This window comes from Colius striatus, chromosome 14 (genome assembly GCF_028858725.1).
Source record: "Colius striatus isolate bColStr4 chromosome 14, bColStr4.1.hap1, whole genome shotgun sequence".
In the NCBI taxonomy this organism is placed as follows: domain Eukaryota; kingdom Metazoa; phylum Chordata; class Aves; order Coliiformes; family Coliidae; genus Colius; species Colius striatus.
Genome location: NC_084772.1, coordinates 18,088,203 through 18,114,175, shown reverse-complemented (window position 1 = coordinate 18,114,175; position 25,973 = coordinate 18,088,203). Strand labels below are relative to the sequence as shown.

The window sequence follows — 25,973 nt, the reverse complement described above, 5'->3', positions numbered from 1 at the left end:
TCAGTTTTGACAGAACAGATCGAAGGAAATGCCCAACCACAGACAAAAGAAAAAACAGGCATTCAAACTTGTTTATTCACAGCTTTTTAGCTTTCATTGTAGGGATGGACCTATCTTAGATCTAATAATGCTTTCAGTGAAGCTGCGTCCACTTTGACTGGTAGTACATCTCCACCTTAAACTGAAAGGCAGCAAAGCCTTACCCTTAAACTCTACTTCCCCTCTCACTGGCTTCCAAAATCATCTAGGGGTGGTCAGCAACTCCCACATCCCAGGGATGGGCCAAAAGAAGAAGTTTAAAGTCACGGAATAATATTTCACGTGTAAATGAGATTTACTTTTTCTCACTGCAAAGCAAGCAGAACAAAGGGCAGTAATTACAGTGTTCTGCCAGCAATCAAGAGCAAGTTCTGCCCAGGAGCTGCATCAGGCAAACACCAGCTGGAAGTAAATATCAAACCACACTACTTCCTACCAGCCTGGGACAAAGTCTGCCTAACCAACTCTGACAGGGGTGAGGTGGAGGGCAGGATAGGAAAACAGTTATGTTTGGACTCACTACCCCAGTAATAGAGTTTCCAGATGGCAGACACCATGACTACTTTGTTGCCAGATCACAGCCAACTACTAAATACCTAATCCAACCAACTGGGTGTTGTAAAACCCTGAGCAGAAAAAGGCAGAATTGGCACACTTCCACAGCACTGCAGTTGTCACTGATTTTCCTAATTGCTGCTAGTAATTTGCTTTCCCAAGACTGTTCTCTGTTTTACCAGGTTCTCACAAAGCCAGTGATCTGACTCAGCACCTTTCAGGGAAGCCTTACTCCTATGACATCCACAGACCAGCAACACTAAGTTGTGCTCCTGAACCCAGGGCATTTTCTATGCAAAAATCCAAGACCTTCTACAACAATGAGAAGGACACTGACATAACAAGCCTGGTGCTTGCCTTCTGCTGTACGTACTCTTTAGTCTCATGAGGGCTGGGATTAGGCACAGCATCAGTCAGACGCAGCTCAAACTCAGCACATCGCAAGTGGGCCTCCTTGTAGTGTTGAATGAGATCATAGATGCTGTCAAAAGTGAGGTTGTCTGTCAGGTAATACTTCACAGTGTCCCCATCACTCGAAGAACGGATCCGGCAGTGCTGGACTCTACCTGACCTCCTGAAGAAATAAAGAGAGGCATAAGGGAAAGAAAGGTTTTATAACAGGTTTTCTTCTTTTGAAGTGTTTCTTCATCAGTTCCTTGGGGAGCTCACAAAGAGGCAAGAAATCTGCATCACTCCAGAAAACAACCAGAAGTGAGAACAGCAACGAAATTCCTGACAAGACTACAAGAGCAAAAATAACAACTTTGAACCCACAATGGTTTAAAATCTGCTCTGACAGCTCTTTGGGTTAGAAATCCACCTAATACACTGTTCTTCATAATGTTCCAACTAGAATCAAAAAAACAAACCCTAGACTGCCAAAAAAACCCCAAGCAAACAAAACTCTCCTGAAAACTTGTCACTATTTTCTCTCTCGGAGAACTACCTTTTCAGTACAGAAACCGGTAAATTATCCCTAAATTAAAAGATCAAATTTTGGCCCACACATAATAAATTCTGTATCCTGCCAGAGCACTAGAAAAGGTAGGGGCTGGGTGGAAAAAAAAATCAAACCAGCAACCAGCCAATCTTCTCTTGACAACTGTAACACTTCAATTAAAGCCCACTGTGCCAAAATGCACTATGCCACACCAAAGGAGCCTTTCACAATCCCATCAGTAATGGTCTAGTAATTACAACAATCCCTGACTCCTATTTCCTCTCAGCTATAACACTCATTTTTGTGCACTGCCATGAAACAAACAAAACTCCCAAAGTTTTTACAGCAATCACCATACCAGAATGACAAGGTGCAATCATTAGGGAAAGCCTCACTTTCCCTAACTAGGAATGTCCCATCCTTGCCGCCCACTTCAGCACAATATTCCTGCAGCAGTTTCTCAGCAGTTGTTCTCCCTTCTTTCATTTTCCCATGGAACCATTTCTCTTTTAAATGCAGCTCAGTACGTTTCACCTCCTAGATCAGAAAACAGGAATTGTTAGAGTGCATTTCTACTTTATTATTTTGATCCAAAGCACTTGTTACTGATACAACAATCCGCTAGTGCAGGACTTCAGCTTTTCCTAGCGCCGAGCTCTCTTTCAGGAGCCAATAGTCCTTTAGAGTCTACCTTGACTCTAGTCCCCAGTCAAGCCATTGCTTTGGAGCAGTGATCAGCTCCCAGCCTCATTCAAACATGTTAATCAACAGGAAGTAAAAGAATACAGCAAACACCAATTTCTAAACACCCAACTGCTAGTTCAGAGTTTGTAATGAGCTTTCTCCAGGCTTTATCTGTGTTCTCCCTTACCCATTTGATCATTATATTGACATTAATGCCCAGGTGAGTGGGTTAAACATTCTGCATGTGCAGATTGATCTCTGAACCACACACATATGCCTTAGCAACAAGAGCATGTATGGAAACACAAAAGGTCAGAACAGGAAACCATGCTGAACATCACTGCTATTGCAACCCTTACTGAGCCTCACGTTTCTGCCTTACTGTGCACAGCAGCCAAGTAACACATGCTCACCTGTGAAAACCACCTTGCAAATGTGGAATGAACAACATGCATTAAGGGGTGTGCTGTATTAACAACACAACAAACCTTAGTTCATCCTACTGTCTACTTTGTGAACAGTAATAATACTTAGCCAAAGGCATATAAAGGCACACATCAGTGCACACATCAGCAATTAAGTACCAAAATGACATTTCATTGTCTTTGTCCTCTTCTTTGCAAGCTCTCAATTATCCAAGGGAGAAATCTTTTCTTTTAAAACCCAAGCTAACTGAAGTCACTTGGCATTGATCCCCAAATACCCTTGTTATCTGACACAGATCCTCTACAATTTCCACATCAGAATAAAAAATACACATCTGTAGATAGTGAAATAATCTGAGAGAATAAAAAGAACATGCTTAAGCAACAAAACATAGCCATCACCTTCGAGGAATCTTCATCAGCATTCTGTTCTATATCATCACTGAATGAAAGCTTTTCATCAGCAATAGCACAGTAGTGCCGAGTCCATTTCTAAAAGTTAAGAGATATCAAAGCCATTAACAAGACAGAGGGAAACTCACTAACCACAATCTCAAAACAAGGTATAACAAAGTACATTCTTTCCCCCAATTCACATCTGTTCAAGTGACAATATTATTTACACAAATATTGAGACAATTCATGTAAGTTCTCTGTATTACACAATCTAATAACAAACCGTAGAAAATGTCACATAACCGATACCTGTTCTATTGTGTCCCACATGTAAAGCTCTCCTTGTTGTGTCTTTTCTTCTTTTTTGTCTTCCAAGTTCACATCAATGTCTCCCTTTGGCCCCAACTTTTTGTGCTTGAAAATAACAACAGATCACATTCACACAGTCACATGGAATCATATATAAAAAAATGGCTGCAATATTTCAGCACACTCAGTATTACTCAAAATATTTGCCTCTATTGCACAAACTCCTTCTGTCATTATCATAACAACAGCTGTTCCACAAGGCCTTAGGAAACAGAGCTGGATTTCTTTCTTTAAATTTCATAATAAAGGTTAAAAATGTAGTAGAGGTATCATTCAAGCAGTGAAGAAAACACTAAATTGATAAGAGCTCCCCATTCTTTAGAGGACAGAAAACATGAAATTACACATACCAAGAAGATAAAACAAGAATCCCTCTGCAGAGAGCAAGACATAAGGAACAAAAACCAAACCAAATAAAAAAGATAAGGTGTTTAAAATGAATGTGGAATTCATTCTTCTTCAAGAAAAATGAACAGAAGGGAAATCCTTTATTAAAGAGGGGCTAAGTTCTACTTTCTTGAGAGTGCTCACAAAAAAAGGTGGCTCAGGGAACATCAAATATTTAATTGCAGTTAATTGTGGGATTATTCATCTCATATCCAGTAGTTCTCAACTACACTCAGTTTTGCATAACCTACTGTAGGTAAATTTCAATTTGACAGGCTTGTCTGAAACATCCCACAGGCCTCTAACATAGGAGTTACCTCTGTTTACTGAAAACATCTTCCAAACAAAAGCCACATAACACAAGTAGCACACTGGCAGGTGCTGATCCATTTAAAGACTCTTTAAGGCAGGACAGAGTGCTATGGACATTCTCTTGTGCAGACTCATAGTAATCTTTCAGGAAAGTTAATAACACTAATCTAACTTTCTATTCAAGAACACATTGTTATCATTTTTAAGCAGGCTACATTGCATAAGAAGTCTGTGATGAGCATCTGCAGCAGCGAACCCTTGCTGAAGTTTTGTAGTGGCATTTCAGGAGCTGGAAGACCTGTCACAACAGAAACTAACAGCTAGGCTGGGAAGCCAGAAATAGTCTTTTTGGCTCCTGCTCTTGTTTTCCTACTTTATCTACCAGCACACAAAGCAAGCCTACCTTGATGATGATTTTTTCTTTCAGCTGGGTTGGTGATGGTAGCTGATCTGCACTGGCTTCAATAGGCTTCATTAAAAGCTGATCCCCAAATACCTCCTTGAACACCTTGGCCATGTGTCGCTGCTGCTCCACACTACAGTGCTCTTCAATCGACAGAATGACTGGGTATCTTTGATAGAGAAAAAGGAAGTTGAGTGAAGACAATTTCTTTTTGCCACAACTGGCAAGGTAAGGCAAACAGCACCCTCTCTTACCCGTCTAGATCAACAGAAATATTGAAAGCAAACAAGGAGACAAAAGGAATGGAGATAGACACATAACAAAGAACAACAGATGGTGCAGTCACAGAATCGTTAAGGTCAGAGGGGCCTTCTACAAGCCATCTAGTCCAAACCCCTTCTTTTGGGAAGGCCCAATTCCCAGGTTTCTAGATCAGGTTGCTCAGGACTTTGCTTTTTGCTCTAGATTACAGAGAAATAAGTTGAGAAAGGTCTAAGCATATGAAAACTGACTTCAGAAAAACAAATCAAAGCTTACTTAGATGCAACAAAGGCATGATCTTTGATCGCCTGTACTACATCATCAAATTTGATCTTTGTTGTCCGTGTCCATCCGTGGTAAATGATGGGTTTCCCATCAGGACCATCCCAGCAATCCACTAGGAGAGATAAGCAGTGGGAAGAGAAGATATCAATCAGTTACTTAAATAACTCCAGTAGAAAGAATACAGTCAAATCTTCATTACTCCACATTCTGAAAAATAGAACTTTAATGTTCTAAGAAAATACTCTATTAGATGAATTGGCTCTGTGAAAGATACAAGTTAAGTTCACTTACGTAACAACAATACCAATAAAATATATACATATATATACATTTTTTCCAAGTCACTATCATGTGGGAACTTGGAAATATGGAATTTAGGCAGTAGGAACTAGCTTTATGAAATAACTGGTGAAAGTCAAACTTTCCAACACAGTGCACAAGCACAGGAATGAAGACATATACACAGTTACTGGAAAACAAATGCACAAAGATACCAACTGATTTACAAGCATGTCAAACAAGTTGACAAATGGCACCAGATTATAAAAATCTGTATGCCTTGGGCTTGTCTGTATTACAATGAAGATACGTTATCTACCTGTGCTACACAAGCAGTTGCAGTTCAAATCCTATGCTTTCATATAGCAGATCCAATATTGCATTTATAGTGGACAGTGAGGCTTTAGGAAAACTTTCTTAAAATTCCAGGGGAACAAGAATCTAAGCAAGTGAAAGAGGCAATAGTGAAGCATAAGAAAAACAATTTAGGGAATCAGTGTTTTTTATATGACTAACTTCAACTTCAGAAAACAAACTAGTTCTTGATTTCAGTTCTTTTTTCTTTCTTGGTAAAGCGGGGAAACTACTTATACAGACAGTACGTTACAAAGCACTCCACAGACTCTTTACTCACACTCAATACATCGACATCCCATTCTAAGGCACCTGATGTAAGCTTCTGTGGAGGATTCACTACGAAGCTGATCTCCTGTCAGATACCTAAGAAGTCAGAGGAAATTGTAAGACAAGTACAGTTGATTTCAACCCTTTCCCACTCACTCAGTGACATATTGTCTCCTGTCTTGGAGAATGTAAGTTGATTTTTGTTAAATGGGTTTTTATTTGTGATGAAATAACTGGACTCTACTGAACTTGATACTACAAGATTTCTTTTCATTACAATGCTAGATGAGCAAATCCCCTTCATTTGAAGACAGTTCAAACTTATCATCAAATAGGTTTGTACTTGGGCTAAAGAGCTTGCATACCACAGACTGTCAAGGAAAAGGGTTGGATACCTTAGGCACAACCTACAGAAATTAGCAGCTAAATTGCTAAGCATAAAAGTCAAAAAACAGTAGCAATAAAAATTCCAGGTCTTCAAAGGTCTGACTGTAAAATAAACTGAAAACAACAAAGAGGAGCATGGATAGCAACTTTCCTTTCCTGCTCAGGACAAAAACAGTTTCAAATCAAGACTTTATTTTTGTAACAAGACTCAGGAACTAGTTTTTCTGGCAACTGAGCTTGGTTATATCACAAAATCTCTAAGATCTCAAGAAAAGGGGTAAAGGAGACCCATAAAATGTATTTGCTACATTCACATCATGCTTTAGGAAGGTTTCACACATTCAAGCAGTATATTTCTGGCATCATTTTCAAGTATTACTTTCTCCTAACATGTGCTAAGTCTGTTTGAACCAGAAGAGATAGTGGGGCTTTTGGTAACTTACGTGTTATGAGAAGAAGAAATCCAGTAGTGGGACAAAGGATTATTCATGTCCTGTGCATCTATTGAATCATACTTCTCATCCCAAATACTATTTTCTTTTGCAAAAAGGTAAGTGAGAAACTACAATACAAAGAGAGAGAATGAATTTAAATGGTTTTACTATACAAGACCAAAAGAAACTCAGCAACGTGGCAAGACAAGCCCAGAGAAACTGCCATCCAATTATCAAACTCGGAAGCCACAGTGCAAGACAAGAAGTCCACAAGGAACTATTAGAAAGTATCATTATCTTACCTCATCAACAAAGAGGAAGGGTTCAGCAGTTTCTCTCATAGTGTCATCAATAAACTTTGTCATTCGTTCTCGGACTTTATTGAGATCTTGTGCCCAAGATTCCTTCAGATAGCAATAATTATAATACAGGAGAAAAAACTCTTTAGAAATGGTGTGGTTCTACACAAAATCAAATAACAAACAGAGACCTACAGCTGTGATACACCTCTCTGCCATCCAGCTTGTTTACTGCCAATATATTTTATAGTACCCACATATCTTAAAGAGTTTTCCCTACTATGTCTAAAGGGGGGGAAAGAAGATCATCTACGTACTTTTCTATAGATTGGAGGCCCACAAGATACACACTACATACGTACACATCCACATGCACACACACAGAAAAAGGCTGGCCTCCTTGAAAGATGTGCCTTCACTATCATCTAAGTGCTATCTGAACATCCTTTTAACACAATGAAATAGGTAGAAAAAGCAAGTGGCAAGCTTATATAGGAGGTGCAGGTCTTGTGTTAATCATATTTGCAAACCTGGAGCTTTGCAGCATGTAGCAATTTTTTTCCCCATGGTAGATCCCTGCCTCCATCCTTATCTGACTGCTGGTATTGGACACTGAACTGGCTCCCTTCAATAGAATATTACCCTTCATTTGAATACAGGCAGTAAGCTCAGTTTTTTATCTAGAGTTGCTAAAAGGAGGCCATGGCCAAGGCATTACCCTAGATGTACCTATGGTGACAGCTGTACCTAGGCCAGGCTGCCATCTTTTACATATATCCAGTGTTTGTTTCTAGTCTTGTCTGTTTATCTACAGGACTAAATGGAGGCCTGTTAAAACCTTATTTACTATATCCTCCCTCTCGTCCTCTGGTGCAGCTCCAGAGTCTTTATATAGATGAAAAATAATAGTTCTTGTGAACATGAATGATAACAAAGGAAAAATCTTTCCAAGCCTAGTATCACAGCTGACATCAACCATATCCGGTGACACATCGCATTTCTTTTTAATGAGCAGAAGATTCTGTGAGACAACTTCAAGAAAAAGAGCTCAGAATTTCTGCAACCTTCCCACCTGCTGCTCATGTAGCAGGAATCTCTGAAAGTCATGGAGATGAACTGCTGAAGCATCTGGACGGTCAGTATTTCTTTAAAAAAAGAAAAGGAAAGTGAAACTGAAGAAATAAGAGATCAAGTAGCATCAGATGTCAGAGCAGAAAATGACATGGGTTTGTGTCTTGGATTTACATTACAAACGTGTTGCTACCACCAAGTAACTTCTTTATAAGTTCAATGGAATTTAGATTGGCTTGTAATATTGTAATATCTCATTACTGTATTTTGAGTCTTTAAATAAAGCCTCAGAGATTCCTGACGTACTTTTGATAGTGACACGTTGGGAAAACTAACAAATCTGTGCTCATTGCTTTGTAGCATATGAGTAACATTGACTTGACAAGGGTGTTGTTGAGTTGGAGACATGTGGAGACACTGTTCTTTTAAATGATCACACAGCCACACTTCCACAAATAACTCCCTCTGTGTATTATTCAATACTCCTGAAAAAGGAAGCAAAGATGCAGTTGCACTAGGAAAAGGAACAAAATTGCTTTCCCTTTTGTAGGACATAAATGCTGGTACCAATAAAGTATTATAACCTACTCATCCTTGACAAATCTGTGCCTTTAAGCAGTCTCACATAGCATAATTCATATGACACGACCAAGGGCTAAGGAAACAGGCAGTACACTCAGAGTAAACTTTAAAGTAACTTCTTTAATCCGTTAGTGTAATATTCAAAACCAAGATAAACTGATTTAATTCACAGTTAAAATGTTAGTAATGTCTGTGACCTCCTTTTTCAGGCTATACACATCTTAAATTTCAAGTCCACCAAGTGAGAGATGCAGAAATGGTTAGTATCAGCATTCCACCCAAGTCTAGGCAAAGCCTATGCACCACACCACTCTCAGACTGAAGTCAACATTTCTAATCAAATTGTCCTTCCATAGGACAGGTTCAGTCCTTCTTTACTGAGGTTCAGCTCAGTAAAAAAATCAGAGGATGGGCAATTTTGCTTGTTCAAGTCCATGTCTTTCTTGTAGTCAGAAAGTAAAACACATTTATCAATTACATTCATGATTTATTTCCACAGTAAGTTCACCTTTCTGAATGCAAGAAGAGGTCTCATTTCACTTACTAAAGCATCAGAATTACAGAACAGTGATATAAATAAAAAATAATCCTGCAGCACTACAGTCATGTGGAAAGTGGAAAAATAATACAAATCAAGAGTCTCACCCAAGAATGAACACAGAAGAATCCTTCTTGAATTCATCAAGAATCTTAAAACAAAGAAAACACCGAAAAATAACATATAAAAAGGGGGAAAAGATAAACATGCAATTTTCTGTCTAATTCCAACTAACAATATCCATTGGTTTGGGAAGAGGAAATATATATCTGCTCTACAGAGGCTGCATGCAACTTGGCAAGACAAGTTTTGAACTAAACACAGAAGAAAAAACATGCTGCCAAGGCTGGCAACTGCACTTCAGCCCTTTCAGGGTGACACACACACATAATTCTTGGTCAAAAAATCTGCTATTGATAAAGCACTTTATTACACACTATCAGTCAAGTTTCAGGGGAGCTTTTATTGTTTGATACCCCAGGAAACCTGGAATTATTTGACTTCCATCTCATTGATTCGTGTGAATACAAAACCTAAATTGTTTCAAGCATGGCACAACATAGTTTCAGATAGCAGGAAACTTATCAAGTGATCCAAAGCACTTGGTGAGCAAACTGAGGAGCTGCTTTGAAGCAATTCATCAAGGGTGGTAACAAGAGTTTAAGGAAGTCGGGTATCCTCCTTATTCTGTATTTTACACTTCAACTTTCTGCTTAAGATAATTAACTAGATTTTCACGGCCAAAAGTAAAACCCTGTCAGTAAATGGAGATTCTTTATTACTTCACAGTAATTTCAGTATCACTTTTAAACAGCGCAAGAAAGTTCTATTGCCAAAGGAAATATCACTGGCTTTGACTATCAAAGTTTCTATTTTAGCAACTACAGGTTGAATCAGCAGTAAGCACATGTTGTCAACAAAGGCATTTATATAAGTAATTTCAAAAGATCTGTTTTCACACAGTTTTAAAGGGTTCCTAACTTTCAAAGGCACTAATTCTGTGCAGTTTCCACCAGCCCATGAATCTCCACAACAAACACATGGAAAGAGCAGTCAGGCAGTTGCCCATATAAATTAGCTAAAATGTAACTCCACTGCATTCATGCCAAGTCCTCCCAAGGACTGCCTGATGCCTGTCAGACCAGTAATCTCCAAGCATGAGAGACAAGGAGAACAACAGCTGTTATTTGATGCTCAGGATACATCCCCATGATTTACAGAATGTTCTGAGCAATGAATGGTTAATACAAGTATGGAAAAACCTTGCTCCTATCAGTAAAAAGATCTGCCAAGCCTAATGAAAAGACATTCTACATCCTGAATAAAGTCACAAGTTCTTCCTAGAAACCCCACTGTATCTGTGCATATCTCTGCTCCTAACACACAGCAAGCAACATGACTTATTCATCTTCTTAAGCCAACTGCTGATGGTGACTTATCTACATATCAAGTACAGTACTATATCCCTTTTCTGTTAAAAGAAAATTAGTAACAGACAAACAAAAATAAACCAGCATTCACTCTTCATTTTGATCAAGTAGTTGAACAGTTTGAAGCCTACTCATGGAAAAGCTTACCGATTTCTGTTGTTCAAACATCATTTTCTTGTAGAACAAATGAAATTGTTCAAAACTAAGCTCTTCCTTGTGAGCACCTATTTCCTACAACAGAAAGCAGCACAAAGTGAATTCCCTGAATGGCATTTGCACGGCAAGAAAATTACTCTTACTCCAGCTGCCACCCTCTCACGCATTCTGTTCTATTCTCTCCAGCTTCATTTGTTTTAACCACTTGGGATGTTTTTAATTTGTCTATTTTTAAGAATACAAACCAGTAAACACATTACTGGTTTGTGACACAGTGGTCCTAGCCCACATCTTTGGCCTTGCATTCTGACTTCATCTCCACTGTTACTGAGAGCAAAGAAGTGCCTCATTTAGTCATTGTTAGCTGGAGCAACAGAGGCAAGAACGTATGCTTTAAGGGTGGGGAATTGGAAAGCAGGAAAAGGTGGGGATAAATTCCTGTAGGACTGGAAACAACTTCAGTAAGTTATTAATATTAGCATCAGCTGGAGTAAAGAGGCTATTCCTTGATCATATTGAAAAAAATTACCTTTTCTTATATATTAATTTAATCTCAAACATAAAAGAGTTTCCTATGCACCTGCACCAAAGCTCAAAACCCACTGTTGGCTTTGTTCCGCTGTACAACAGAAAGAAGAAACATTGATATTTTCTTACAGCATTAGATATAGGCAAAGCCAAGCTGAGATACTAACCAATATAATTTATTTAACTGTACATGGTAAGAAGCAAAAATATAGGCAGTATCCTGAAAAGAAATAACACCTACCAGATAATACAAACAGATATAAGGTATCAGGTAATTACCACAAATTTGTCCCTCAAGAATTTCATGCTGTTTACTTTGAAGTTTACTTGGGGAAGGACGGTTTTCAGCTCTCTAAGACTGATGCTGGGAAAAAAAAAGAAAAAAAAACATAGCAAAAACTCCACAGTTCTGCATTATCTAGTCAGCTACCAACACATTTTCTACTAATACAAAGATATGACTATTGAAACATTCTATAAACATAACACCTACATGTAAGCAAGCTAGGCATGTTTTCTAGCTAGTGGGGAGATACAGGCACTTCAGTTAATTTGAGCATCCATATTAGGATGAAAAGAAGGGTGTTAGAGACACTCATTTCTCTCCATCATCAATTAATCAGATCTAGATGACTTGCATAGTTATTGTTATCAGTATATTTTACTTCCTTTTCATTATTAAACTGCTCTCATCTCAACCCATGAGTTTTACTTTTTGTGCTGATTCCCCACGAGAGGGACAGGAGTGAGTGAGTGGCTGCGTGGTGCTTACTTGCTACCAGGGTTTAAACCATGACAGTGTCCCACTCTGTTCTGTTGCTCTGGCCCCACTTTCATAGGCCAGCTGTGATGCTCATCAGACCTTCTGCCAGCCTGATTTCACTTGCTAGGCCAGCAGAAAGATATGTGTCTGAGAGATAGAACAAGTTTTCCACAGGCTTCATAAGGTCATCAGCATCGTAGCCACATAAGAAAAAGGGCAGGAGTGCTTGACTAGCAGCATATAAAGATGGTAAAGGAGAAGGAAAGAGCATTCAGCAGCACCAAGCTGGTACACCAATTCAGCAGTTTCACATAGCCCTATCTCAGTCACCTGCTCTTTAACTTGTCTTTGGATAGCAAAGAGTAGAAATTAGGCTGCATGTTCTAGGTCAGACTGGCTATTCGGGGTAGGTAGATAAGGCCTCAATGAGAAAGACACAGTTCCAACACAGAGGAACATTTGAAGGGCACAGGAACAAGTGCTAGAGCGGAAGAGTAAGGGGATCCATAACAGAAAACAAAAGTCAAGAAGAGTCAAAAGAACACAGCACAACATTTGTGGGTCCTAGTGATGATGCTCACAAAACATTAATGCAATACCAATAGTACCCAAGAAAACAAGGCCAAGGTACTCTGTCTTGACCTATAGCACAGCTCATAACCCACTAACTCTCTACAAAAAGAGGGTCAGAACAGATCACTTGAAAGCATCAAAACCAATTAGCATCTAGACAAAAGTAACACTTCTATTCTACAGTGTCCATATAAGCAGCTACCCTGGAAGATACTCTCACTTCCATTGTGTAAAGAGGGAAAGAGGCAAAGCAAGAAGGAACTTAGCCAAAGCCCATGCCAAAGCCAGATTAGAACTCAGGAAATTCCCGGCTTTCCGCCTTGTCGCCAGACCTCTGGAAAAAACACTACTTTCAGGAGCAAGAACAAGCACTTTGTTTGTACCCCAAACACCAAGCACAGTGATTTCCTCTGGCCAGACAAGAGAAAGCCAAAACAAAGAGCAGGGACTTTATTACCACTGGAAAAAAACCTCAACATGTGAAACAGGACTAGCCTGGAAGCCTAACCTTGACAATTAACCTCCCTAGAAACTGCAACATTAAACACAAAGAATCTCAGTCCAAACTCCTTTCCTGAATTTTTCTAAAAGCATGAATCATCTATCAAGAGAACGAAAAACTGCCCTCTCCACAGTGTTAGTCTCCTTGATCCCAACCAGACTGCCTTGGAGTGATGAAACAATCCTATAGCAATAAACAAAAGGTCTTCAGCAGACATACACTGTTTATCCTAACATTTGCATTTGCTTTGTGATCCCCACCAACAAACACCCATTGCAAGGCTGGGTTTTCAAAATACATCAGAGAGTATAAGCCAATAACCAGTGAAGGATGCTACTTTTCCCTTCATCACTTTGGTCAGCTTAACACTGTTTAGAATGGCATTTCAGCTCACACTGAAGGCAGCTGCAGAATGCTACAGGCTGTCTTCAGGACGGTGTTATTTCCTGCAATGAAATTTCACACAATGAAACATCACACTTTATTTTTCTTTTAGGAAAAGGCCTAAATGAGAGGAAACACATGTACTTTTCTACACTGAATTATTCCTTAGAATAAAATGCATGCTCCAGACAAAGAGCAAAATCATAGTCAAGTAATAGACATGAGGGAGGAAGGGTTAACATTCTTAGTGTTACATGGTTTCTGGCAACTCTAAAGGAGAGTTGTGCTGCTGAATTCATTATTGAAAAAAAAAAAAAGAGGCCTCCTTTGCTGTGTAAAAGCTACAAACCCACATCACACATAGACCTGAAACAAACTACTGAAACTCAAAACGAACTGAAGCTACACAGCACACTGGGAGCTACAACCACGGGACTTATTTCACACAAGAGGCACCAGGCCAGAGGTAGCTCTTTGCCTTTGATGTATTCGAATATGTGGCAAAGGGACAAGTCAGGCCAATTGCTAAAGGAAAAAACAAATGAAAAAAACAAAGAAAACCCACCTAAAAAAACCTAGAAAAACGGATTTTGCCCTTATTCCAAATCATTAACTTGGCTTCCTTCTATACCTATCCTCAAGGGCACCTTCTATTTGCCACTGCTAAAAAAACTCTTTCACATTACAACTCAGTCCTAGTATCACTCTTTCTCCTCTCTCCTAATAATCTCAGATATCTCTGTTACCTCCTGTTCCTCCTAATATTCTGTTCTCCTCAGAGCTCTGACTCCTGCAGTAAAGAATCCATGTTATTGCTGGGACAAGTCTATCTCTGGATATATCTGACACTGCTGCTGTGACTAGTTTCAAACTAGCTACCACACATACTAGCCACGTTCAGCCACCATCAGGACTGGAACAAGGGAAGGCTAATCACTTAAACATCTGCCCTGGATCTTTAGTAGCCCATGTTGACCTCTGCTTACACAGCTTCATTGTTATGAATGCCCAAACAAGCTTTTAAAAGCTGGTTCTGATCTGTCTGCATTAATGTAGTCACTCCAATGCAAACATGCTTCAGCAATGAAAGAAGAACTGATGACACAGCTGCACAGGAAAGCTCACAGGGAGTTATGTAGTCCAAGCTGCTGAGCTCCAACTTGGCTGTGAAAGGGCAAAGACCTCTCTAAAGCAAGCAAGCTAACATACCTGCACAGCTGAGCTGGATCTCTACAGTAAGACTGGAAGACTCCCTGATTCTGAGTAATGCCAGACTAAAACCATCTTTTTCATCATTTACTTTCCTCGTTATACCATGTACATGAACACAAGCGAGGTTTACGAACACATTGTGCTTAGCTAAAGGTAAAAGTCAAGTTGTCAAAGCAGGAACAAATGCTATTCTCATGGGTCTCATATTTACCATCTTGACAAAGAAATCTTTATTTCTTTTCATTCCATATTAGAATCTGCAAGAGAAGTTCACTAAACCAAAACTGAACAAAGAGAGAGCTTCTTACCTATTTCTTCTAGTCTGATCAACAGAATAGATCTGCTTTCTCAGCCAGCTTGTGGAAAAGAGGGGGAAAAAAAGATTTAATCTGAGAGCTACAAAGAAAATACAGCCAATCAAATATCAAAATCCATAGACAAAACTCAATAGAAATACTTTAGAAAGTCCTAAGATACTTCTCTTTCAATAAACCAAAAATATTCCCTGCAGCATCTAAGGATTCAGGCAGTTTTATATTTGTATTTGTAGATATACACTTTTTTGTTTCTCAGCATTGCATATTAAAGCCACATAAACAACACAGGAAGGGGAAGGGTGGGTAGAACAGAAAAGAAGCTGTAATAATGTAAGTGGATAAAGAGAGATAAAACTTCAGTTAATCTAAACTAGAGTAACTCCATTAAGTGAATAATTTATGCCTGCTGAGGCTGCTGGCTCAAAGACTTGTTAGATGCATAAAAAAATAGAGGGGAGAGAGAAGGGTTTAGAAGAATTTTAAAGAAAATCCTTATTAGAATACAGGTCACTTTTAGGTGCACAGTAAGAGACTATCAGCCACATTAATAGTAAATACACACATTTTTGATCTAAAAGACAAACATCACATATCATTATTAAGCTTATCCTCAGTCTCTCCAGAAATCACTCTGCTGCACAAACAGTAGCACTTTGTATAGCAGCTCAATGCAACACCATACAACAGCTAAGAATAGATAAGAGTACTTTCCCCTCAGTTGGAACAGTAAGTAGGTAAAGACAAAATGAACGTCAAAGCCACAATTGACCAGGCAGATAGTGAGGACAGAGTATATCCTCACAACAGGTAAGAGCAGTGAACATAGACAAAAATGTCAGCAGCAACAAAAAGCAATCACAGAATCACAGCAATCAAGTGCAGAGATGGTGTTAAAAGCTTGTCAGCAAAACTGGCACTCTGAGCATGAACAGTTTCACGTGCAACATACACAGAAGCACTAAGGTAGCAATTTCACCATCACATGTCCTGATTTCAGCTGGGATAGAGTTAATATTCTCCCTAGTAGGTGATACAGTGCTGTTTTGGATTTAGTGTGAGAATAACGTTGACCACACACTGATGTTTTAGCTGTTGCTAAGTAGTGCTTATCCTAAGGAAAAGACTTTTCAGTTTCCCACGTTTTGCCAGCGAGGAGGTGCGCAAGAAGCTGGGAGGGAGTATGGCCAGGACAGCTGACTCAAACTAGCCAAACAGCTATTCTGTGCCATAGGATGTCATGCCCAGTATTGAAGCTGGGGGGAGTTGGCAAGGAGGCAGGAATCACTGCTCCAGTGTGGGTCAGCAGGGGGTGAGCAATTGCATTGGGTATCATTTGATTGGGTTGTTAGTTTTTCCCTTGAGTTTTATTCTCTCTTTTTCATACATTCCTTTTCAATACTACTACTATTATTATTGCTGTTGTTGTTATATTTTAGTTTTGTTAGTAAACTGTTCTCACCTTAACCCACAAGTTTTGAGGTGTATTTTTCCAGTTTCCACTTAGAGAGGGAGAAGTGAGCGAGCAGCTGTGTGGTGCTTAGCTGCTGCCTGGAGTTAAACCACGACAATATTGCTAGCTGCTAAAAAGCCATCGTTAAAAATGTTCCTTTCCAGCCTGGCTCTCAGAGTCAGCTGATCATATTGCCACACAATGCAATGGGTCCAATAAAAAGAGAAACTGCAGCAGCTCACCTCAATCATTGAGCCACAGGGCACATGGACTTCTCTCAAGTAAACCTACTGTGATTGCATAAGACGTTTGCATTTTCCCAGATGTCAGCTCACACTTACACTTAACTAGATGTTCTAGTTATCTCCCTAAGGGATTTTTGGTTTATTTTGCCTTATTTTGATTTTGGTATACAGAACAAGGTAAATTGCAAGTCCACTTTGGTGGATGCAGCAGATCGCAATTCCAGAACATATATAAAGCAAAACAGACAAGGAGAATTACCACATGAGCTTTCTGTATCACATACTAAGAAGAGAGTAGTTGTTCTTAAGGTAACTGGCAGGTACCACTTGTTGCACCTTAAAGATTTCTTTCAGATTTTATACTTTAGATTCCAAAGAAACATCGAGCCTCACAAAGTGAAAGTTGTGTCCACATACCTCTCTGTGATTGCAGGTGTGGGAGCACTCATGACCTCTTGATACAAGATATTCAAGCCACACAACCATTTATCAGCATCATCTTTAGAGTCAGCTGGAAAAAAATAATATGCTATGAGAAACATCAAACCAAAATCATCAAAAAAACAAGATATAATTTGTGATGAAAAACCCTAGATAAACCCTAGCATATAAAGCTGCTGACTAACCTTTCCCTTTGATGAATCTCCCTGTACAGCTTCACGTTGCTAATAATAAAACTAATGTAAAACAGCATAAATTTGGGAGTGGGAGGGTTCACTCTGGAAGCTCTGTCAAAAAATACATCCTCTAAAAGTCTGTTTATCAGGGTAAGCAAGTTTCAGTATCTCAGCAGAAAAACTATGAAGCTACTGATGAACTCTTGTAGTAACACAATCAAAATTCATTTTCTTACCTACTGTCTCTAAAGTGGCAAAATCCCAGGAGCCTACAACTAGAGCAACTTAAAAGTGCATGAACAACAGAACTCAGTGTTACAGCACAAAACTAATTCATTGTATTCACAAGCAACTGACATGAAAACTGTAAAGTACTGGCTTTTGATGGACATAACCATCTCCTGTCTGTCCTAACCATACCTCTAAACACAAAATTGTTCCAGACTAGACTTAAGCAAGGGGAACAGGAAGAGAGTAATACACAAAACTCAACTCAACAGAAGCAAGATGTTGAACTGTGTGCTGAACACAGCCTTCCCTAGGTAAACCAGTTATGCTGAAACCAGTTTGGGGGGCTTTGGATGAGATGTGACCATTAGAGCCTTCAGTTGTGCAAAGTCCATTTGCTTTAACAGGCTGCTTCTGAAATTTCATGAAGGCATTCTTCAATTAAACCAGTTCAGAAAAATTATTTTCACACAGGAGCTGTAATCTGTGCAAGTTCTTTTAACTGCCTTCAAAGTAAAAGAAGTTTTCAAAAAGATGAAGATTACATTTTATTCAAACAATGCTTTATCCCCCAAGGATGAAGCTACAGCCCAGCCTCAGCTCCCCTTGGAAATGTTTTTCAATCACTTACAATTTCAGAAAGAACACCCACCACCACTGCCAAACCAATTCTTCTCCCAAGACAATTCTGCCCTTTATAACAGTTACTGTTCCCTTTAAGTAACAATTATTTTATATTTTTCTAAGAAACCTCCACAAAGCACTGGAACAAGGAAAAGGATTTCCCCTTTTATTGAAAGTTATATTGTTTTGCAGTTCAGCATTATGGCAACATATCTCATGGTACTGAGTGTTTTCAAAGTACTGGTAGAGGCCTGGTTTTGAGAACTGCCATAGAAGAGGGTTGGGGGAGTTGTTGGAGGAAATTAATTTGAAGTATCTGGCACAGCTGAGCTTAAGAACAACTTATTCAGAATTTTCATAGACTTTAGCCAACAACGGTAAAACTTATCCAAAGTTAAAAGCCTGTAACAGGATTAGTCACAAGCAGCCCTTAACTTCTAATGCACACTGCAAAAAAAAATCTTCTAGTACTGCAATCTACAAGCAATTAATTCCATTTTTAAAAAGCTACTGTTATCACTAAAATGCTTAAAGCACTCCTTTTTTTCCTCCCATTAAGACTTTGCAATGAATGTAGTGATTTAAATGGACATATGTGTTCCTGCACAGCACAGAGAGAACTATCACTCTAAATATATCATCTAGATGATTCTAAACCAAGGATCCATCACCAACTCTTCAGAAGGAAAAACTCTTCGTAAAATCCACTTGTTAGAAACTACTCAGCCTGCACTGTAAGACTCTATATCCCTTTTCATTTCAAAATCTTTGAGTTTGTGAAGTGGATAAACTCACCAGAAATAACAAGTGTCCCAGCCCTTTCCAGAGATGCAGGATACAACTTCCCTCCGTTTCACACGGACCTCTCCATTTTTACTTTATCACCTTCCAATTTTATTTATGGTCACCTAACACTTCTTTACAAGAGGTATCAGGTGGCAGGCACACACATAACCCAAACTAGAACTTCACTTTCCCAATGAAATTGCTCATAAGTGATAGGAAAGTCTCTGTGGCACAGCTGTAGCTTAACTCTTTATGGCTATTGTTTCCAAATTATTTTTGGCTAGACAAAAAATGCCAGGGCAACATTGTGGCCACATTGAAGAAAAATCCTTTGCTGACTTTAAAAGAGGACAAGGTCAACTCTGCTCTTCAGTGTTGAAAACCTTATTGTAGGTATTTAACCAGAAAAATCTACCTTGCTAGAGACGACTGAGCAAATCAGAAACTACACTCACACGATACACTATTTGAAGGCAAAAAAATCACAAATGCAGCAGTTCCCAGACATGAAGGACCAAATAAAAGGTTTATTTCCAAGTTTTAAATATCTGGTGCACTCCTAAACTGCAGAAGTCAAAACCACAGCTCTTTGCACTATTGTTCCATTAACATATTTGATTTGTTCAATTGGTAAGTTTAAAGAAGAAATGAAGAACGCACCTGCTAAACTTAAGGTGTTGAGAACAAACTGTGTACCATAGAAAATAGTAAAGCAGTGTTCTTCTCTTTGCTTTGCTTTGCAACGCTCAAAGTCCTTCGAATTCTTTCCTGGGCGAATTTCTTTTATTTCCATCAGATCCACTGAAAGGAAACAACATTCAGTCAGTACAACTGCACTTAGGTTCCAGCAGAGCCTGAAACAATAAGATGAACAACTCAAAGCTTATATATTATAGAAAGCTTTGTCCTTTGATAAAAGAGCTATATAAAAAAAATATATATATTATATTAAATATATGGATATATATAAAATATGTATATAAATGAACTTATCTTTATTGGGAAAGAAATGCAACTTGCAGTCCACAAATCCATATATAATTGACTAACAGACAACAGTACAGAAGGATCAAAAGAAAAATAACTTGTCATATTTTTATCATTCCACTGTCACCGATTCTCTGTGGACAAAGTGTACATACATAGGCCCTTCGGCTTACATGAAGACATGGTTTCATAAATGGCATTTACTCTAAGTAAGAAATTTCCAATTGCCATGACAACTGTTCAGAGACAAAGAAAAGATACAGCTTCTAACTTATACCCAAAAATTATGCATTCTTAGACAGTCAGCTAACCTTGTTGGTTTGTCTAGTCACTGCTACATGTAAGAATACTATTTCAAGTAGGAACATAAAGAGGAAATCCAGTATAACTAAAATGGTTATGAGTTTTTTCATGGTCACCTCCAAAGAGATTTCTGTCATTTAACATAATCTGTTGTATCACCTTCAACTTGCTGCTTTCTACAGAACACAGGTACGTATTAGTGCATAGCAGAATGGGAACACTGCACCAGCACACATTTTCTCAAGTCAACTCCATTTTTATCAAACCCTTGCTACATGGCCTGTGTAAGAGTAGTGAGGCAGCACTGAAATAGAAATATGTGCACTCTCAAGATAAGATACTTATTAGAAAACTGAGGAAGTGGTTTTGTTCTGCCTGTGGACCAGACAGCTCTTCCCACTTCTGGACAGTCTTGACTTACAAGCTACAGGAAGAGTGAAGAAAAACATTTCATCGTTGCTCTTGAAATGTGTTTATCAGACCTAGCAAGATCCAAGGAAAACAGCTGAAGGTTTCTGTCCACGCCTGTAAGAATGCTGTGATATAAACTCCCTGTTTTAAATGAGCATCTCATCAGTAACAGAAAGCAATTAGTAACATAATTAAAAAGCAACTCTCCCACTAACAGAGGGGAAGCTAAACACTGGTTAAAGCTTTGGCATGTGTAATGCTGGGTTTCTATGATGCCAACATGGAAAGGAGGGAGAGACAAGGAAGGATGATCATCAATAAAATCCTGATAATAAAATCTTAATTACATTTTTTCCCAATTATCTTCAAGACAGAGCCTCTAACATCTCAACCTCTGTATCTCAGTCACCTTCTCAAGCCAAGAAGACATCTCCTAAGATATGCAGATCTGAATGGCCAAGGCCCTGAAACTTAGATGCACACTTCTAAATTAAATTCATGACATGACCACAAATGATCATCCACGTAGATCACAGAATCTGAAGGGTTGGAAGGGACCTTGAAAAATCATCCAGTCTAAACCCTCTGCCAGAGCAGGACAACCTAGAGTAGGTCACACGGGAACTTGTTTAGGTGGGTTTGAATGTCTCCAGAGAAGGCAACTCCACAACCCATCTGGGCAGCCCCTTCCAGTGCTCCCTCAACCTCACACTGAAGTTTTTCCTTATCTTTCTTTGGAACCTCTTATGTTTCAGCTTGTACCTGTTGCCCCTTGTCCTATCACTGGACATCATTGAGATCAGCCTGGCTCCATCCTCCTGACACCCACCCTTCATGTATTTGTAAACATTAATGAAGTCATCTCTCAGTCTCCTCTTCTGCAAGCTGAAGAGCCCCAGCTTCCTCAGCCTTTCATCAGAAAGGAGATGCTCCACTCCATCATCTTTGTGTCCCTGCACTGAACTCTCTCCAGCAGCTCCCTGTCCTTCTGGAACTGAGGGGCCCAGAACTGGACACAATATTTCAGATGCAGTCTCATGAGGGCACAGCAGAGGGGGAGAAGATCTCTCTTGACCTATTGCCCACAGCTCTTCTAATACACGCCAGGATGCCGTAACGCTAGATCCCAGGCGTTGCATTCAAATATCCGTCCCAAAACACCACCATCTGAAAAAGGTGGTCTAAACCCATCAACTCACATTAATACCAGCAGAGAAGAATCAGGACGCAGAGACAGAAAGCACCCAAATAGAGAGGGAAGCAGATGGCTTGGCTGCAATAAACAGCGTGGAACTGCACACTGCACCGCTCATTCTAATCATGGGCAAGGGCAACCCCAGGCACCTCTTCTGCTTCCTCTTCATCCAACAAATCCTGGATGAAAAATAGTTTCAACTTCAAAGTGAAGCACATCTTTCACTTCAGACTCCTAGAAATCCACACACATGAACACAATACAACAAAGACTCCCTAAAGCATAAACTATAAGCAGCAACAGGACAGATTTCACAACCTGCATTGCTGTTGTCATTTCAAGTGGCTCTTACCTCATACTGACCTCTGAAGCAAACACAAACTTACTCAAGGTCTCCTCTCAGTTACATGCACTCAGTACAGCTCTTTACAACCTTTCAACCCTACCACCTCATTCTCCTGCGCAAATATATGTGCATATACATACAGGCAGAAGGATTTCTGTATGCACAGGTTGCACATAGGTAAGCACATCATTGATTCTCTGACTGGTCTTTGAAAAAGAAATTACTATACTTTAGATTTTTACAGAAAGATATAATGCATGTTATAGTTTCTGAAAATTACTAGAAACTACCTGCATAGATTGTAATGGCATTTTTCAGTGTCTAGGATGTATTATTCTATAGTACTGAAAGAAAAGCCAAGCTAGAAAATTAGTGGGGCAAAAGAGACATACACGTGGCGAGCATGAACTCTAGTCTCTCACTAAACTCTGCTGTCTCCCCAGGTGGCCTGCAGTCACCCAGCACTCTCCACATGATGCATAAATAGCCTCCTAGGTGTTACTCTACGTTTTCCAATGTATCTGACATTTATCCTCACTCAGCCTTACCTATATCCTAACCTCTTGGCCCATATACAGAAAGAGCATTTTAACAGCTGATGTACTATATGACCTTTTCCTAAACATGGCTCTCCAGCAATTTAAACTTACTTCTTGTTGTGTGCTTGCACAACTAAATGGTCATCAGATTTTTTTTTCCTTGGTTATTTTGCAACATCAAAACAGACAGGTGATCTTTCCATACCAAAGATTAAGGGATTAAAATATAGTTTAAATCATTTTACAGAGGTTACTTCTTCATATGAAAAAAATAATTCCTAGGTAATAAAGAGAAAGAGAAATTGTCTTATGTTTTCAACAGAATCATTGCTGAAACATGTGTTCTTGTATTACAAGGAAACACCCACTTGCTAGTTCAAGGAAGGCACCACAGATTTCTTGGAGTATAAATTCTCCTTGCTGTGAATCATCACTTAACATAAGGACTCATAGCAGAGTCTGCAGAAACTTATGTATTTTCCAGTGACTAACCAAACCCCAGTCACTACAAACTTTCCCTTAATGATTGTCCTTAAAGCACTTTGCATATGATAAAGAATTAAATATCCCTTATGGATCAGCTTCCTGGAGATTTACACCTTGCCACCTACTTGCTCTACAAGCTTGAACACTATAATGACTTTGGGGCCTAATCTATTCACATGCATATAAATTAATGTAGCACAATGGGAGGAAATTTGTGAGGTCTTACTAGACAGTACCAAAATGTACTCTCACTCAGCAAATCCCAGGTGACAGTCAAACAGACATGTCTCAGCAGAGTGCTTACAAGCATGTCTCACTCTTGGCCACTCCTTCCTTTCCCTCTGCCTTTCAGTGCTGTCCAGTAGTTCCCTTCACCACTCAGCTATGACAGTACACTTGCTCTTGGGCTATTTGATATCCTAGCAAAGTAACAGCGCAGTAGAGTAGTTGTCATGGAGGCAGAAGTGACCCTTGTGTGGACATCCCTTGTGTGGATAGTCTGTGACAATCTGAAGTAGGGAGAAGCACACAGGGTGTGTGTAAGCTAAGGGCCACCATGCAGACTCACACATAGCTGTAAAGGGCAAACATACAATAAAAATCCACAGCAGAAACAAAACGAAGGAACACACCGAGTCACACATTGCAATAACTCATGCTAGCAAGTCACAGCTTCACAGTCATGTAGCTAGCATGCATAAATTAGCTTCTGAAAAAAAAAGGCCTATTACAAATTAAACAAGCAAATCTATTCCATCTGTACAAGGAAATTGAAGCTTCCTTCTCTCATGTGTTGGTAAAGTAAAAGTTAGTTTAGCTCCACTATAGTTATCAAGATCTGTAGTTCTTAAACTGCAAACCCAGGAACATACAATGGTCAATAGCCAAATATAATCCACAGCCAAGTCATGCCAGGTTCCACTTGCACTAGGGCATCACTTGATGAAAAACACATTCCCCCATCACCCACTTTCCCCTGATACATTCTGAAAGGAAAAGCCCAAGGTATGGGAGTGGCCACAATGCTGTATATAAATACCAGCTAAGCCCCATAACCGATAATATATCATAAACCAAAAGAACCCAGTACAGCAAAATTCTGATCTTCTTTACTTTCCCTGAGGTGATAAACAGCACCGCAGGGAACACATGGAGAAGGTAAGAGTTCACCTAAAACCACCATGTAAACAGCCAAGTGAGCATTGTGATCAGTTGTATGGTCAATATAAGAAAACTGTATATCAAATCTCAACCCACTCTTTGTCAGCTCTGTCCTTATCTCAACCCTTCGAGCCTCACATTGGGCACCAAAAAGACTGTGGTGATTTAGCCCTAGCTGAACAATAACCAAACCACCCAGTTACTCACTGCTCCCCAACTCAGCTGGATGGGGAGGAAAATCAAGAGAGAGTTCTAGAACTTTGTAGGTTGAGATAAGGACAATGTAATAGAACACCACAAAGAGCAGGCAGTTACAATGATGGCCAAAGGACACAGAAAAACGAGCAATGTCCAGTGTAACCGCTCCCTGCCGGCTGCCCAACGCACAGCCCCATGGCGGAGCCGAAGTGCCACCGTGGAGAGTTAACCTATCCTGGCCAAACCCAGGACAACCCTGCTGGATTATCCAGATTCAAGAGCCAAACTACAATATCCACCTGCTTTTAAAAGTATTAGAAATCTATGCATAAAGCAATCTATTTAATGGATGCCACAAACACACACCATGTCCAGGAAGCTTTGGTAAAATAAGTAGTCAAGCACTGGAAAAGTTCATCCCAAAATCTGGACCCTCTAGAGCTTCAAATTCAACCTCTCTGTGCAAATGGCTACAATAAGTCTTCAGCTACATGCAATCACACAGTTTTTGCCAGTAGACTCTAATGCTCCTTCAACCACTAAGCAGTCATTTTCTATTTTGTTTTACTCATTGCTCTGTGCATAACCCCAGGCTTTATTTGCTAAGCATATTCAAGCCATGCTCTCATAACTGAATTATTCATCTCATCTCAGGACTGGAGTTTTTTTGGCACACTTCACTTGGGGATTTGAGCATTTCAGAACCAGTAATGTACTTGCATTCACACGTCTCAGTACAGGAAGGGATAATTACCCTCATTTTCCACATGAGAAACTGGAGCACTGCAAGATTATGATCCAGAGTACCTGGAGGTCCAGTCCATACAAGGAGTGAGGCAGCAACCAATGGAAACAGTGGCAAATAGAGATTTAACACTTGCAAGTAAGGAGCAAGAAGAGAAGCTGCACAAAGATGATCCAAGAGTCCTGCAACTTCTCAGTGCCTGCCTTTGCAACCTTACAGACTCATGCTTTTTAACTTACTTATTTACCAAAAAAAACCCCACTCACAAAATTCCACAACTCAAACTCCATTCCCTTTTCTAATTTCTCTCACATTAGTGTACTCACTGACATTCACAAGGAGAGTATCAGGAGCACAGGTCCTGTCTGCTGCATTACTGGAGTAACTGCTGGCAGTCACAGTCACTCTGCGTACGGGGTAGCACTGAAAAAACACCACGTAGCCTTTTTTCCCCATTGGAATTCTTATACATGTAGTCAAGTCCTCAAAACAATAAGATGTTACAGGAAAAAACATC

The 25,973-nt window shown here is 39.5% G+C and overlaps 1 protein-coding gene across 3 annotated transcripts in view; it reads right to left on the bottom strand.

Moving 5' to 3' along the window:
- Nucleotides 1–25,973, bottom strand: part of PLCG2 (phospholipase C gamma 2) — a 58,807-nt gene that overhangs the window by 20,495 nt on the left and 12,339 nt on the right. For all 3 annotated transcript variants that reach the window (XM_062007566.1, XM_062007565.1, XM_062007567.1), the window contains exons 3-18: nt 19,746–19,886; nt 17,248–17,341; nt 15,127–15,174; nt 11,664–11,748; nt 10,848–10,931; nt 9,378–9,421; nt 8,152–8,224; nt 7,083–7,184; nt 6,790–6,908; nt 5,970–6,055; nt 5,048–5,168; nt 4,511–4,679; nt 3,349–3,453; nt 3,046–3,135; nt 1,893–2,071; nt 968–1,168 (exon numbers count right to left, since the gene is read on the bottom strand). In XM_062007566.1, coding sequence (XP_061863550.1) covers nt 968–1,168; nt 1,893–2,071; nt 3,046–3,135; nt 3,349–3,453; nt 4,511–4,679; nt 5,048–5,168; nt 5,970–6,055; nt 6,790–6,908; nt 7,083–7,184; nt 8,152–8,224; nt 9,378–9,421; nt 10,848–10,931; nt 11,664–11,748; nt 15,127–15,174; nt 17,248–17,341; nt 19,746–19,886 — 1,741 coding nt within the window. The remainder of the gene's footprint in view (nt 1–967; nt 1,169–1,892; nt 2,072–3,045; nt 3,136–3,348; nt 3,454–4,510; nt 4,680–5,047; nt 5,169–5,969; nt 6,056–6,789; nt 6,909–7,082; nt 7,185–8,151; nt 8,225–9,377; nt 9,422–10,847; nt 10,932–11,663; nt 11,749–15,126; nt 15,175–17,247; nt 17,342–19,745; nt 19,887–25,973) is intronic.